Genomic DNA, 15,943 nt, shown 5'->3' with positions numbered 1-15,943 from the left:
GATCTAATGGGCTTCGTACAGATTAGGTAATCCATTTCTCCTCTGCACTATTCGAACCATTTGTAATTGGCATAGAAAAATGTGGGTGGTAAAATCATTAAGTGTTCATCATTAGGAATCGGATAAATTTTATGCGCTAGAAAGAAAAGTGTTGGTATATATGGTAAATAGGAATTTTGATTATTATGAGCATTTTCTTTGGAGTCACACAGATTAACGATCTAGAAGATTCCACTAATTTCCCATAGACAAATAGCTTACACTCTAATTGAGGTATGGTGCTCAAACTTCACATGAACATCGAAAAAAGTTGTTTAGGAAAAAAAGTGTTACCGATTCGATATACACGCGCAGTTTGAATGCAAAATGCCGGGTCAAATTTGATTATTATGAGCATTTTCTTTGGAGTCACACAGATTAAAGATCTAGAAGATTCCACTAATTCGTAAGGGTGTTTATCTTTAATAAGGAGGGCTTTTCTTGATTAAATTTTCATAAGATGCTTTTTTAGTTCAATTAAAGAGAATAAAGCAGTGCCAGAAATGTTTCACACACTTAAGAATAACTTTTAGAAAAACTTCATTATCTACACAATGACTTAACAAATGGAACTTTCTTAGAATTTTAATTAATGATAGTTACAACTTTGCGCAAATGAGTAAAAAAATAACAACAATGACAATTTGTACGAGAATTCATAATTTAATTATATTGATGTCGCATCTTTACATCATTCTTGGCGTGATGTTCACATTTCCATATAGTTTTCAAAGCTGCTATCTGATCGTATCTAATGGAAATATATATAAAAAAAATAATAAAGGTGCATGATCCCTGTTTTATCCTCTAGTATTTTTATGAGCTACATAATTTAATTATTTAATGGGAGCACAAAATAAGCATATAATCTTTCTAAAACCACACAATGATATTTTTAAAAAATATTTATTTAAAAAATATTATGAAACGATATACCAATCGTAAGAAGTACTTATCAATTTTTTTGAGAGTTAACGTTGCAAAATATTTGAAAAATTACTGAGCAAGCGCTATATAAAATTGATTATTTTTCATTTGATAATAAAAAAGGAAATTACAAGTTATACAAAATTTTATTCAAATTAAAGAGGTTATCAAATTGTATTTTTAAAATATTTCCAATCATCTAACATGCGCATATTTTTTCAGATATTATGCAATCGTACATCCTATGAAGGCAAAATATGTGTGTACGATTAGCCAAGCGAAAAGAATTATTCTTGTAATATGGATACTGGCGATCATTTTGGGAGTACCAACTTTAAAAGCACAAGTAAGTTTCACTTCACCAATAAGTAGAGAAAATATAATAACTTCTATACGAAATTCAGTAGTTTTTATTAAAATATATTAGTCCGGTCAATTTACATAAATTCCAACACCAAGCTGAAATAACATTGTTTAAAATATAATTAAAAATAAAATTTGAAAGCTCCCCATCATTCCCGTGTATGGAAAAAATTGTATTAAACGTCAAAGGTCAAAAAGTTTTTCTCGATTTTCAACAAAACGGTAAGTTTTATCATAAAAATACCATAGTCAAAAATTGTAGATCATAAAATTGTCTACAAAAAACGTAGTAATACTTTTTTTCCTATTAGCCACTGTTTTTGAGAAATAATGATTAAAAAAATTGTAATCTTCATAAAATGCACACGTTTTCACGCCCCCTTTTATGTTTAATTTGAAACTATTGGAAATTAACTGATATTGAAAAGATGAAAGCGATTTAAATTAAAAAAATTGTGAAACTTAATCATCCGAATCGTAACTTTCAAATTCTTCTTCTTGTTCGTCTTCTCCATCTTCATTCTGAGTGCATGTAAATTGCGTCAATAGCGATGTATCGCCTCGTTGGAATCAAACGGATCCTCCACTGTTGGTGATTCAATATGAAAGCACGAGCGGCCTTGACAAGTTGTACATACCAAAGAACAAAACATTCCGACTTTTTTGCAATTACATTTAGCACTGCTCAGCAGTTTTTCCGATCCAGACAGGAGTGGAGTTCTAATGTATTGTTGACCAACTTCCAAGTCTGTAGGGTCTATCTGATAACCAAGCCACACTTGAAGTTGGTAATATACCCGACAAAGATAAAGATAAAGTTCCAGATATTTCATCATCATTTTCAATATCATTGTATGAAAGAGTATTTATTATCTAATAATGCTCAATATTTATTATTAGATCTGTATCCATGATATAATTAATTTCAACTTATTTCAATATTATAATTGCTAAAGTAAGCTGAAGAAGTGTATGAACTCGAATAACTCTTGCGTAAGCATGACCATTGAACTTTTTTTCCAATGATTTTACCTCATAGATTTCTGCGAGTACTTCTTTCATGCCGCTTCCTTGCATAATATGCCAGAAATGACATCAGTAGATGAAATCATCCGAGTCTGATGTTGATTTCCAGAGCCCTTCAGAGTTTTTTGTAGATAATTTTATAATCTACAATTTGTGTCGGAAGTATTTTATGATAAAACTTTTATGATAAAACCGTTTTGCTGGAAATAGCGAAAAACCCATTTTTTTGGTCTTTAGCCTTGAATAAAATTTTTTTCATACACGGAAATGATCGGGAACATTCAAATTTTATTTTTAATCATATTTTGAACAATTTTATTGATTTTCAACTTGGTGGGAATTTATGAAGCTTCACTCTTATTTTTTGGTTTAATTTGCCGATACTATATAAAAAAATTTGTAATAGCAAGCTTAGTTATGTGTTTAAAAACATTAAAAAAAAACAGTAAAACAGTGCTGATCATATTCGACTAGTAAACGAAATAAAAAAGCAGATTACTCCCAGTTTAAGAAACTCATCAAAAATGATAACCAAATGAGAAAAACAATCGAAAAATTACTAATTCGACATAAGCTTCTAACCAGGTGCGGTAGTGTATAAGCGCTGCAAAGCTTGAGAGCTCTCAAAAAATTGAGAATTAAAAAATGATAATTATTTCATTTGAATTATAATCTTAACTAATACAACATTTTCTTTTACTTATCCGAAAAAAATTTTTAATACTTCGCAGTCGCTTGGTAATACCTACAACTACCTTTCGAATCACGCTACTGCAGAATTATTATTCATTTGGGATGCACGAACGTTCTCTGCGCCCTCTTTCAATGACCTTTGTTATATTTCTGGCGACATAAAACAATGTAGTGTAATTTAAGTAAGTTCGCTGTATTCAGTTCAGCGCAACGCGTATTACACGGTGGATTAGGTACCGAATAGCTTTTTTCACAACTTTACAAACTGTGTAGCTCTTTAGAACGATTAGAGCCCAATGACAATATACTATAATAAATTTTTTGTGATTTTGTGCATTATAGAAGTTGTTCTTAACTTTATGTATATTAGATTTTGTGAATATTCAGAAAATATAAAATTTAGAACCATTACCAAATATTATTTTAGAAAAACTAAGCTACCCAAGAAAATAGATTCAAGATACTTATACCAAAAATGATTGGATTTGTGGTTGAAACAAAAAAAATGCAATATATTGTTAGGACAGAAATAGAAGGCACCCATCTAAAGCACTACTTATTAAGATAAAAACAAAATCCGTAGTCCACAAAATCAAACACACTCTATTATGGTATATTGTTATTATTCAGCTATTTTCGGTATTTTAGTACCGTAGTTTCGTTGGGCTCAATGCAGCAAACTTCTTCAGTTAAATCCACATCACTATTTTAGATAGCCGGTACTTTAATGTTGGTCGTCGTAAGTCATAGTAGTCATAAGAATGCGCAGAATACACTTATGTCCCAAATGAATAATAATACTGCAACAGCGTAAATCAAAAGAAGGTGGCTTATTCAACTGGTAGACTTTACTGAGTTGTTTATAAACGTATTATTAGACGACTCCGAAGTATTAAAATTTTTTAATAAATTATGTAATTATTTTTTTAGTTCTAAATTTGTTTAGAGCCCTCCAGTACTGAAGAGCGGATGCACTAGTCACCCCTACCATCAACATTTCCATAATAATAGACATTAATAAACATTTAACAATGAAAAATTTAGAACAATTCGCATTAAACATAAGATAGTTATTGTTGTTATTTGTTGTTATGAACTAATTCATATTCCGAAAATTACTCTACCTACTTGTTGAAAACGAAACGAACTATTGAATTAAGAATATCTCTGTTTATTTTCCCCAATTACATACTCAACACTTATAAATATGAGAGGATTTTAGAATTTTGTGAGTAAAGTTTTCATATTTTTAGTTACATCTACCAGTCGGTAAAAGAAATGAATCAAATTACTGCGTCAGAGGTTGGGACGATAACCCAACGATTCACAAGTTTCACGAACTTTATATGTTCATTTTAATATTTGTTGGTCCTTTTTGCATCATGGCATTTTCTTATGGATTAATTTGTTGGGAAATTTGGAAAGTTATAGAAAGAAGATCTACAATGACCAGTGAACAAGTGTAAGTTAGAGTAAAAATTTCCTTGTTTATCTTATCATAATTGTAAAAAACTTTGTTTGATACATTTCCACATTGACCAAAGCAGGAGTTTATTTTGGTTAATGCCCTTGAAAACTAAAAAAACTAATCGTAGATCATACAGTTACAGAGACTGCTATTTTGACCGAGCAAGTTTGCAAAACATCTACATCTAAGAGGACTGACGTCAAAACTATCTTGCAGACTATCCATGGTTCTATCATTCTTTGACTGCTTTTAATGACATCAAAAGTATCGAAAAGCGTTTTAAATCATATTTTGATTCGAAAATGTTTTGGATTCTTTTACAAGAACTGAAACTATTTTTTTGTTGTAAGGCCACTTGATATGATGCAATATAACGTGCAATCCAATGCAAGGTGAAATATTTATTTATAAAGCATGCGCAGATGAATTTCAGCTGATTGTTTCATGCAAAATCTCGCACTTGCAACATTATCGATTTGGTGCCATTTTTATTGCGTGCAAGTTTCAATTCTAGGTAGAAATTTAGTTACTTTTGGCTTAGCAACAAACCTGTCAATCAGGCTCCAAAAGCAAGACAGTAGCAGATATAATTATCGGCAGCGATCCACTGACCACATTTTTTTTATTAACTTTACTTAGCCTTGTTATTTTCCCATTTTTAAACTGGTCACAAAATATTAAATAAAATTGGAGGTTAGGAATTGGTTTAATTTACAAATGAAATTTTTGTTAATGGCAGCCATGATGCAATGGAAAGAGACTCGCATAATGTTAAGCGACGTGCAATATTCATCTATGTAATATGTAACCTTGCAAGAAATTGCATGCAATGTGTCTTGCATCGTGTTTAACGCGGTTAGAAGAATCAGAGACAATTGCTATTCTTTTCAAGGAATCGAAATCGATTATAAAATTCTTAAAAAAGAATCGAGAAGTAATTTTTCTATTCTTTTTTGATAATTGAAATGCGAAAATAGGAATGCGTGAATTGGAATCGATTATTGAAAAATTGAATTCCAGTTTTAAACAAAGCTAATAAAAAATCTCCGCCTATGAACGTGAGTCATATTAAATATTATATCACTCATCTCTTACTGAAGAAAATAGGAGTAACAGTTCTAGTTAACTGTATGATCTAAGATGTTAATACTAGCCAAACAAAATTAGACTGCAGCAAATAAATTAACTCTCACAAAAACAGTACCATCACATTGCTGCTGCGTAATGAAATATGGAATTATTCTTTAAAACAAACAGGGGGAAAATATTTTAAATGTAAATGAAATAAGAGGTTTTCGATTTAACCGTTATTGAAGATTCATAGCGATCTGAGGGTAGTTCCCTCTTTGAAAAACGTGTAAATCTATTTCAATTTTTCGAAAACTACTATTGGTAATAAAATGGTCATTATTGGCGATATTTTCAAAATTATTTCCAGATTATATCATATTTTTTTATTTTACAGTTTATCTCGTCTTCCTGGGAAATATACAATATCTCAAAATAAAAAGTTGATCGAGAATACTAATACAAATAATAGTAGCAAAACAAAAAATAGTGCTAGAGATGATACTACCGTAGTCAAGCAAGTAATATGTATGTTAGTAACAGTTGTAGTGCTTTTTGCAGTTTGTTGGACTCCTATGTTGATAGATAACGTCCTAACGGCTTATGGTGTGCTACCTTTCATGAAATTTGGAACTATCAAATATATGTCAAACGCATTTTCCTTAATGGCCTACTTTAATAGGTATGTACATTCCAATTCAGTTATTCAAAATATTTTAATTTTTTACAATACATTAAATTAATTGGTAGTATTAAAATATATATAAATTAGAAAAGTGCTGCTTTAACTTTCAAATTAATAAAGTAATAAACTAGATATTTTTACAACAATGTTCCTAACCTACCTTCAAACAATAGCATTAATCAATATAGCAAACTCTAGCAAAGAGGGGATGGATATTTCAGGTCCCTCATTATATCTCAGTCTAAGTTGAAGTGTCACATTTTTCTGAACCTCATTGAATCTTCTATTACCTTTATGCACACCAGATTCTTCTTCCTCTTCATCTCAACAGTACCCTTTTCCATTCTAAAACTCCATGCTATTTCACCCTTTTTTCATGGTTTACTGGCACTGGCAAGTATTTCCATTTCCTCCAGAGTTGTTCTCTGATTTCATCCTATTTTCCATTTGTCTCTCTCTTGGTCCCTTCACCTTTTCCTTGGTTTACTTACTAAAATTATTGTTTCTCAATGTAAATATTTCTGATTCCCTCACAATAGTTGTAATTCACAATCTTGTAATAATTCCTTTCTAGAATTTAGAAATCGCATGACATGCAAGATCCTAATTCACGTGATGTTGAAATTATATATTTTTATCTATTTATTTTAAATGCCTGCTATAACATCAAAAACGATTTAATTTCATATTAATTACTTTCTTTTTAGTCATATCACATAATTGATAACATAATAAGATATTGCTATTAAAAATTATTGTTTTCAGTTGTATTAACCCAATAATATATGGGTTCATGTCTAAGAGCTTCAGAGATAGCTTTGTTCAGGCATTGTGCTTACAGAGAAGAGCTCTACATGAACGAGCAAATAGCTACAGCCTTCGCCATGTTTCAACAAGAGCATCATCTGTCAAGAGTATTGTAACAAGAACTGCGTCATTGAAATGAAATAAACTTATGGGAACTGCTCTTTAATTTCTGTAAATATTCAACAGCAGTCCCAAAAGTTAAAACGTATTTGTACGATTTTCTGAAAGTGTTTACTGTGATATATGTATGATTATTATTTATTGTGTCCGCTAATATGTGGAAAAGCTTCGGTTCTCAGCAGCATCTAGTATAATATGTAATTTATCAGATGTTTGCTAATTTTATAAAAAGCTTTTAATAACATATTTTCATCTCAATTTTTGTAAGAAGTATTACTAAACGAAAAAAATGAAAAATCCATTGATCATTTTTACTGATCAGAATAAACGTGTTGATCATTTTTAAAATTATGAGCATTGTCGACTGTTAACAAAAATGCTAATAATTAAAACAATCAATCGAAAAACATATTAGGAAAACCAAATGAATACCCCTACAATATACGCCGCATTAGTGATGTCATCACACCGTCATTTTTAATTTCCGGGTTACAAACTTGATTTAAGCCGGTACCACCCCATTACTTACAACGTTGGCCGCTAGTATGATTGGACGCATCGTGTGGTCGTAGTACGCATATCATTCGACGAATGTTTTACTTCCAACGTTGGCCATGGAAGGTCAGTATTTTTGACCCACGTCAATGGAAGAACCCAACATTGTAATGAAGTTGAAACAAACACAAGTACAGACACATGAAAAAACCAAAGTTTTCAGTATCATCCAGTTTATATTAAAATAATTTATGCAGTTAATAACTTTTTTGACATGATTTCATTACTTTACCCAAGTTTAGGTAATGTCCAGCCAACGTTGGAAGGAAAATGTTGGCGCAAACGTTGGACGCATCGTGTAGTGCCGGCTTTATACTCGAGTCCCTAAAAGCGAAAATATATCTTGGGGTAACGTAATTTTAAAAGCATATCGAAAAACTTATATTGTGAATCAATTTTGAAATAAATTTTTTTGGAGGCTTGTAATTCAAACAAAAATAAATATTTTGAGGTAGTAATTGTGAACTTATATTGGTATCATTCGATAATGATCATTCTTTACTAAATTTTTTCTTCTTCTTCATCGTACGTTAGGACTTATTGTTAGTCCTGTGTATGTATCAATGGTTGCCTAGCTGCAGCTGGGATGATGAAGACCAACTTTCATACCATCACGTAGGTGGTCGGAATGTATTCGGTTTTTCTTTCTTTGCAATCTTTGCCAACCTGTCATCTCACATTCTGTACAGGTGGTCTCTCCATTCCCTTCGCCTATTTCTCGCCCACCTCACTACATCCTGGAGTTAATTGGATAAAATATTAGTCTCTAGAATTGATTTATTTGGAACAAAGAAACTGAATAATATTAACTTTATACGTCACACTAATGCGGCGCATTGGATGCCGTTAATAAATTGTTTAACAATTTTATAGTAATTTCAAGGTACCCTACAAACATGAAAAAGCTGTACCATAGATGATTTCCATTAATATCTTTGTGATTTGAAAGTCGAAACATGCTTGAATGTTACAAAGAAAATGTTGATTACTTTTGGTACATTCCACTAAGCGTTCACGGCGCCTGAAATACTCTTTTGGGCCTTCCACATAGCGACTGCGATTATAACAAAACCTCTTAAAGCTTTCGCTTTATTTTTTCTGTTTTGCCAGTCGTTAATATTTATGTCAACGCTCAAAACGCCTCGTAAGCCATTCCACTTGGGTTTACGATTATAACGCTCTGGTGGAACGGGAAATACTTTGGTAGTGAACGTGATCGTTATGAGTGCTAAGTGGAATGCATCCTATATCATGTGAATTGTTTTGGTACATAAATAGATAAATTTCTAAAAATAAAAATTTGTGAATCCCATTTTCTACACCTACAAAGTCTTGGATATGTAGAATCTGTACATCTATGAAATATTAAACATCTCGTATTCTAATAAATTTTACATTCCATAAACATGTTTATTATTTCAAGCGCGGTAACTGAATAAAATATATTTCATTTCCTAGAAATTACAAAGTAAAATCGTGTTGCACAGTTCTGTTTATAAGCCTTGAAGATTATAATTGCTTTCAAACTTATTAAGCACTTTGGGCATAAAACCTATAAACTAGACGCTCATGAGCACCAAAAATCAATTTGAACAAAGTTTGGTGAGTTTTTTGTCAAGTCAAATTTTAAAACATAACCACAAATTATTTATTTGAAGCCGTATCAAAAATCCATGATACTCGGTTAACTGAATACAAAATAGGAATACTATGGAAGACTTCTTTGTAACTATACTTTTTACTACGGATTACCTTCTTATGCCCTATTAAGTATTTTTCATCGAGTAATAATACATATTCCAAACTAGTTCCTGCAAGAAAATGTAAGAGAATATTATGTTGAGCAGCCCGATTGTGATTCAATTTTAAAAACACAGAAGAAATTCTAAAAAATCGACAATAATGCCTACATAACCTCAATTCTAAAGTTTGTGTTTAAATCGTAATTTTGAAGCTCAAACATGTACTTGGTGTTTGAGGGGTGAAGGGAACTTATGTAACACAAATATGTTATGCTCCTGGAGAATCCTATGAATAGTTAATACGTTAAATTGTAGTGACATTTTGCGAACGCTAGTTGTGGGATCAGAATTAACTTCATCTGATGCATTTCGCCCTAAAGCTGGGGTTCGTATAGTTTGTTGTTGACTTTCGCCACCTTTTTTTTGGTAAGACTTCCTAAAATATAATTTTATAAAAAACAATGTAAACTCGTTTACTTAATTCATGTAGACAAACCTGTTTCCCGTATTCTGCGATCAACCCTAACAAAAGTATTACATATATAGTTATGACCTCCAAACAAATAAACAGTGACATTTGACATATCATTTCAAAGACCTCACGAGACATCAGCGTGTTCAGCAATAGATTGTTACATATAAAAGGGTAAAAGTGGTTGAAAAATAATATATCATTTGTATTCGTATGGCAACGATAACTTCGTGACCATCAAACAGACAACTGCTCAATGTTTTTATTAACCCTATGACGTTACAACTGAAAACCAATGAGAATCGTTTTCTTATGTAGTTAAAAATATGGAATTTTCGCGATTTTTTCAATTCTGATTGAATATTTTACTTTCTTTTAAAAAAATGCAAGTACCCTAAAAAATGGTAATTATTAAAAATAGTTACTAACGTAGTATAGAAATATATTTGAGATAAAATTTGTACAGAAAGTTCAAATTACAACAAACAATAAAACACTTTTTGTTTTTAAAACACATATTGCTTAAATACAACCCTATAACCACAAACAGAACACAAATGTCAACAAAAAATTTATTCCATTATACTTTCAACAGAAAAATATATTGAGAGATTTTTAAATGCATGTGTAGAGGGATGGTCCTTAAAGTTAATGTCAACATTTTTCATTTTCTATACTAATTTATATTATTATACTGCCTAAAAATTCGTTGTTTGTATATATTTGAGTTTCGTCTCAAATATAAATGGTTATTGTTCCAAAATATGAATTATCAATGGACAATCACCAAATTTCGTTAATTCATTCCGTGAAATACTTATTTAACCAATGATGGTATATTCCGATTGCCATTTGTAACAGTATGAATAACCAGACACTCATCAAGTAGAAGATACACTACCAAATACTTTAAATCAGCGAAAAAGGTCAAAAAATTGAAATACTAATATTTGGAAAAACAGAAAACAAAATCACTTTCATTTGTTGAATCCTACTGGTTGATATGTAAGTTAAAGAAGACTCATTCAGAATGTCAAAATACCAATAAAATCCAGAACGCTTCAATTTTCCTTTGTCACCGAAAAATATATTTTGATTTTTAAATTGTGGAAAATATGGTTGAGTGTTAATATGACTTGGGTTCAGTGAAATATTTTTGATAATTCCAGAATATTAAATACCAGTTGAAACCAGAATTTCATTGAAAGTAATATATTTGAAAGACTGTTAAAACGTAACAACTAAGGGTATTTGACTGTTATAGAAATAAATTATAAGAAAGATCCATATATTAAGTTTGTATAAAGAGAACTTTTAGTACTTTTTAAATAAATAATAATAACCAATAGCTATATTGATAATATTAATTTGTGTTACGTAACTTCAAATACCAAAGACCCTGCATCACATCATTTTACTTATACAAAATACATTTGAAAGATAAGTTTCTACAGTTAATGTATTCTGGTCTAGAAATTTAGAAAAATCGATTCTTCTGCATATTTTCAAAGCTTAGACCCTTCAAAGAAGAAAAGCTAATGGTTCACAGATTAAGAATGTTTCAAATGTTTTTGTTCCATATCAATACAAAGGCTGGAATCATATGAACCAGGGTGCACCGTTGTTTTGTAGCCTCCTGTTTACCGGCCTGTAATTTATTGAAATTATGATTTTTTTATATTCTTAGAATATCAATAAATATTATATTATTAAATGGATAGTAAAAATGATTTCCATTTTTTTTAACGTTAGTTTCAAAAATGCGTATGATTTAGGCTTCTAGACTAGAATACCCCCTTAAGTAAAATTTTTTTGGCAAGTTTTTGATAAAAATTGTTACAAATATATCGTTATAAGACTAAGACGACACCCGGATCTCTAATACTAAAATTTGCTATATAAAATTAAACAATATATAAGTTTCCGATCATATGGAATTTTTCGGTGATACTGACATTAAAATGATCTTCATATAAGAAAGTTCTACTTTTGATTGATGGTTATTGAAATTTTTCTGTGCTCCTGATATCGATCTTTACAAAAGCATAGTTTTGAATAATCGTTGTTTCCAGTCTCTGGTGCCAGCTCCAACCATTTTATTATTATATTACTGTTTCCGGTTAATGTCGCACAAGAATAAATAACTGATTATTGGTACACATAATACATAACATTTTCCCGCATGTTCGGCATAAACTTATCAATCCTACTTTTTAAGTAACGTAACGTCACACACGCCAACTGACATTTAGACAGCACTTGGTACATAATTTTGATATTTTGAAAATGCGTGATTTGTTCAAGAATTTTATTTTTTTAATGTAGTTTTTTGAAAAAAAGGGATAAATTAAAATAGTTTTTTTAACTGTCAAATACCCTATTTAAAAAAATATATTTGAATTGTAATTGACATAATGTATAATTTGTATAGTGAAAAACTACTTGAAACAACTAAGCCTAGATGTTCTATATGAAACGAAAATTGACTGTTATTGTTATTGGCCAGTTTTTGATCGTTTTTTATTCACACAAATAGTAGTTACCATTCAAAATAAAGTATCAGTGTTTTTAAAATGTAAGAAAATAACATTAGTATTTAAGGATCCACCGCCCCTTATATATATTCATAATTACTTTTAGAAAATATTACTATAGATAAAATTTTTATTCATAAAAAAATTTAACAGTAAATACTACAACTACAAGATGTAGAAAAATTATCTAACAGATCTGTCAAGAGATTTAACAAAGAAACGACTATGAATAAATTATTTAACAAATATTTACGAAATTGTTATCAGATGTCTCACAATACAGTTTTTTACCTTGAAATTTTTTCAACATTTAATTTAAAGAACTCATATCTCTACACATTTTATAATCTACAAGTTCAGACTTTTTGGATTCCTTCCAAAATTAACCTCCTGAAGCTAACGTGCCGTCTCAGAGACCGAGAGTTTACAATTTTTCCGAAAATTTACGACTGTGTCACGATATAGCCCAACGGCTTCCAGTACCTTCCTACCACAAACATCTCTCTTCAGTCTTCAATACAAAATTGTGAGTTGCATGTGTCAAACGTGTCAGTGAGTTTGAGTGCATTCAGTCTCGGCAACAGATATTACCTTTCGTTTAACACTTGCTCTGTTAAAAAGGCCCGAGATGCATAGAGATGATATCATAGACAGAGCAGCTGATAAACCTGATGATCATTGATTATAAATCAACTAAAGGAGGCGTAGACACCGTAGATAAATTATGCGCAGCATAATTTTTTATGGCGTACTAAATGAACAGCCATTAACTCATATGTGATATATAATACAAATGTACAGTCAAAACAACCCAGAAGAGTGTTCTTAGGAAATCTTGGCAACTAATTGCTTGAACGACACCCTAAGAAACGCTTCTATACCAAAACAATACCAAAAATCATAAAGATGAGAATTGGGGAAATTTACAAAATTTCTGATACTGCAAATGAGGCTCCACCAGATTCTGTATATGACTGATGTTATTATAGTTCGAGTACGAAAAGCAGGAAGATCAAATATAAATGCTATAAATGTAAAAAAATTTATATGCTTGGAACACGTATTGCCAGTAATCAAAGAATATATTGAAATCATAGACTTATTTCAACAGTAAAATTTCGAGAATTGTTATAGCTTGTGCTTTTATAATGAAAGACTGACGTTTAGGAAATTCTCATTTTAGTTTCTACTACAATAATAATAAATTTTCAATTTTCCGTTTTTATCTTAAGTTCATTACTTTGATTTTCTAGAAATTTATTTAATTCCGTTTAATTCAATTATGCATGATGAATAAAGAAAATGATAATGAATAAGAATGCTTTATTCTCCCAAATTCTATTGTGAATGATATATTATCAACACTTTGCCTTCCAATGATGTGCCATTTCATTTAACTGTCTCGGAGACTGATATCTTGTATGTTACAATTAAACATGTTAGTTACGCAAGGTTAACAGAAAAATGGATCATGATTATTAAGTGAATTGGAAACATACTGTTTGTCTTAAAAACAAACTCAACTTGCAGTAATTAAACTAGGCTAAATCGAACTTGTCCAATATATTTACAAGTATTTATATCTACATTTTTGGCCGATATTACATTAATAACGAGCAGTTCTTCAACAAACACAACAGGACATTTTTTTAAATAACTAATATGGCCAAAATTGCAAATATTTGTTATTGTAATATGTTAAACTTGTATGAAACATTAATAGTTCTTTCAAAAGTAATCATTACCATGTTTATTTTCTTATTTGGAGTTAATAGCTTTTGTGAGACAGCCAGAATAATCAAAATCGCATGATTATAATCAATATTATCTAGAACAATAATTTGCACAAATATAATAGAAGAAAAATACTTTAATAAAAAATATATATCACCGGGATGTTTGAAACTAATAAAATAAAAATAAAAAGGAACTGCGGCACACTAAAATTGTGCAATATTTGAAACCATAAGAAATTAGAAAGTAGTCATGACAAAATTATAAATTTAAAATAATCAAAACTAAAACAGCAGAACCAATAAATTGAAATAAAAAAAACAAATTGCCCAAAAACTCTAACATTTAGCTAGGAATCTATTCTACGTATCCTAAGTTGAAGTTTTGAGCAATGAAAGATCTATAATTCCTTCCATATCAATCTGTAGACATTTTAAATAAAATAAAACTAAAATATAACAATATGTGTGAATATTTAAACTTGTATAAAAATATAACATAAAATACGTCTTATTTATTGGCTATCAGATTTTTTCAACTGTTTAAAATGTTTACAGAGTGTCTATACGATTAGTTTTTCCAAGACTAGCATCTAAGTCAAATTTGAAGTTTGCAAATAAGCAGAATTGGAACTTAAAAGCCCCAATCTCTGTTTCTGTTTCCTTTGTTCTGCCATCTGATCCTTTAGCTCCATGAGCTGTTGACTCAAAGTAGTCACCAATAGTTCTGTCTTTTGCAACTGAACTTGAAGACTTTTGAATTCAATCTGTTCCCCTTCTCTTTCCACGGCTGCTAATGATATGGCACGCAATCTCGGGAACCATTCCAAGTTTGCAGCTTTAACCATTGCATATACGTAGCTTTCAGGACCAGTAAATTCGGTGGGATCTTTTACTTGAATTAGAACTATGAAGTACAGATAGTGCCACATATTATGCTCACATTTTATATGATCTTCGAAACTTACAATTTTGTTATCAAAAGCAGACCTATTTAGACCTAAAATATGAACTGTCAGTTAACTTATTTATTTTTTATCTTCAATCTCTGAAATGAATTTGTTTGTTTTAACTGCATGAACCAACATATTGATTTCATTCATGACTATAATGATTTGCTATTCATATTACTTCTCATTAATACATAAACTTTCAGTATCTTATTTAAGTTCATGATTTAATGTGCAATAAAGTAAAATTTTCAAAATTCTCCACACATATTGTAAATTGACTTCATGAACAAAAAATTATTAGTTAAAACAAACTCATAAGACTCAATAAAGAGACCTATCTCCTACTGAATTACAATCTAATCAACATCAAACCATAAAGACCGATTTATACTTGACATTCCGTTTGCTGTTGCCGTTCGCAGGTAACGTTTGCCGTTTAGCGTTCGTAGCAAGTTCTACATCCTATATATAAACTTGACGTTGCTCGTCGTTAACATAAAAATTTTGTTATTCTGTTTGAACGTGTGTACTGCTTTTTGTTTTCGTGATATTTTTTGAGTTTTTGTGTGTTTATGGACGAAGATATTATGGAAAGTAACGAAGAGAAAACAAACAAAGCCAAAAGACCACCATAAACAAACAAACAAAATCACGTAACAAATGCAACCGGATGTGATTGGCTCTTTTCTAATGCTACGAACGGCCGATGGGAAAAGATTAATTTTTTTATGTTGAAAGTCACCAACGATCGATCAGCA

At 30.4% G+C, this 15,943-nt stretch overlaps 2 protein-coding genes across 6 annotated transcripts in view; one reads left to right on the top strand and one right to left on the bottom strand.

Moving 5' to 3' along the window:
* Positions 1 to 9,156, top strand: part of LOC130451634 (pyroglutamylated RF-amide peptide receptor-like) — a 57,372-nt gene extending 48,216 nt beyond the window's left edge. For all 4 annotated transcript variants that reach the window (XM_056790781.1, XM_056790780.1, XM_056790783.1 and 1 more), the window contains exons 4-7: positions 1,189 to 1,312; positions 4,302 to 4,510; positions 5,982 to 6,266; positions 7,035 to 9,156. In XM_056790781.1, coding sequence (XP_056646759.1) covers positions 1,189 to 1,312; positions 4,302 to 4,510; positions 5,982 to 6,266; positions 7,035 to 7,215 — 799 coding nt within the window. In that variant the 3' untranslated portion in view covers positions 7,216 to 9,156. The remainder of the gene's footprint in view (positions 1 to 1,188; positions 1,313 to 4,301; positions 4,511 to 5,981; positions 6,267 to 7,034) is intronic.
* A 1,234-nt stretch (positions 9,157 to 10,390) lies between these two features.
* LOC130451632 (inositol 1,4,5-trisphosphate receptor) overlaps positions 10,391 to 15,943 on the bottom strand; it is a 36,815-nt gene continuing 31,262 nt past the window's right edge. For both annotated transcript variants that reach the window (XM_056790774.1, XM_056790775.1), the window contains one exon: positions 10,391 to 15,232. In XM_056790774.1, the coding sequence (XP_056646752.1) occupies positions 14,826 to 15,232 (407 nt within the window). In that variant the 3' untranslated portion in view covers positions 10,391 to 14,825. The remainder of the gene's footprint in view (positions 15,233 to 15,943) is intronic.

The sequence above is a fragment of the Diorhabda sublineata genome, chromosome X (assembly GCF_026230105.1).
Source record: "Diorhabda sublineata isolate icDioSubl1.1 chromosome X, icDioSubl1.1, whole genome shotgun sequence".
Taxonomy (NCBI): domain Eukaryota; kingdom Metazoa; phylum Arthropoda; class Insecta; order Coleoptera; family Chrysomelidae; genus Diorhabda; species Diorhabda sublineata.
The sequence above is the reverse complement of the archived record's forward strand: the minus strand, read 5'-3'. Positions and strand labels throughout refer to the sequence as shown.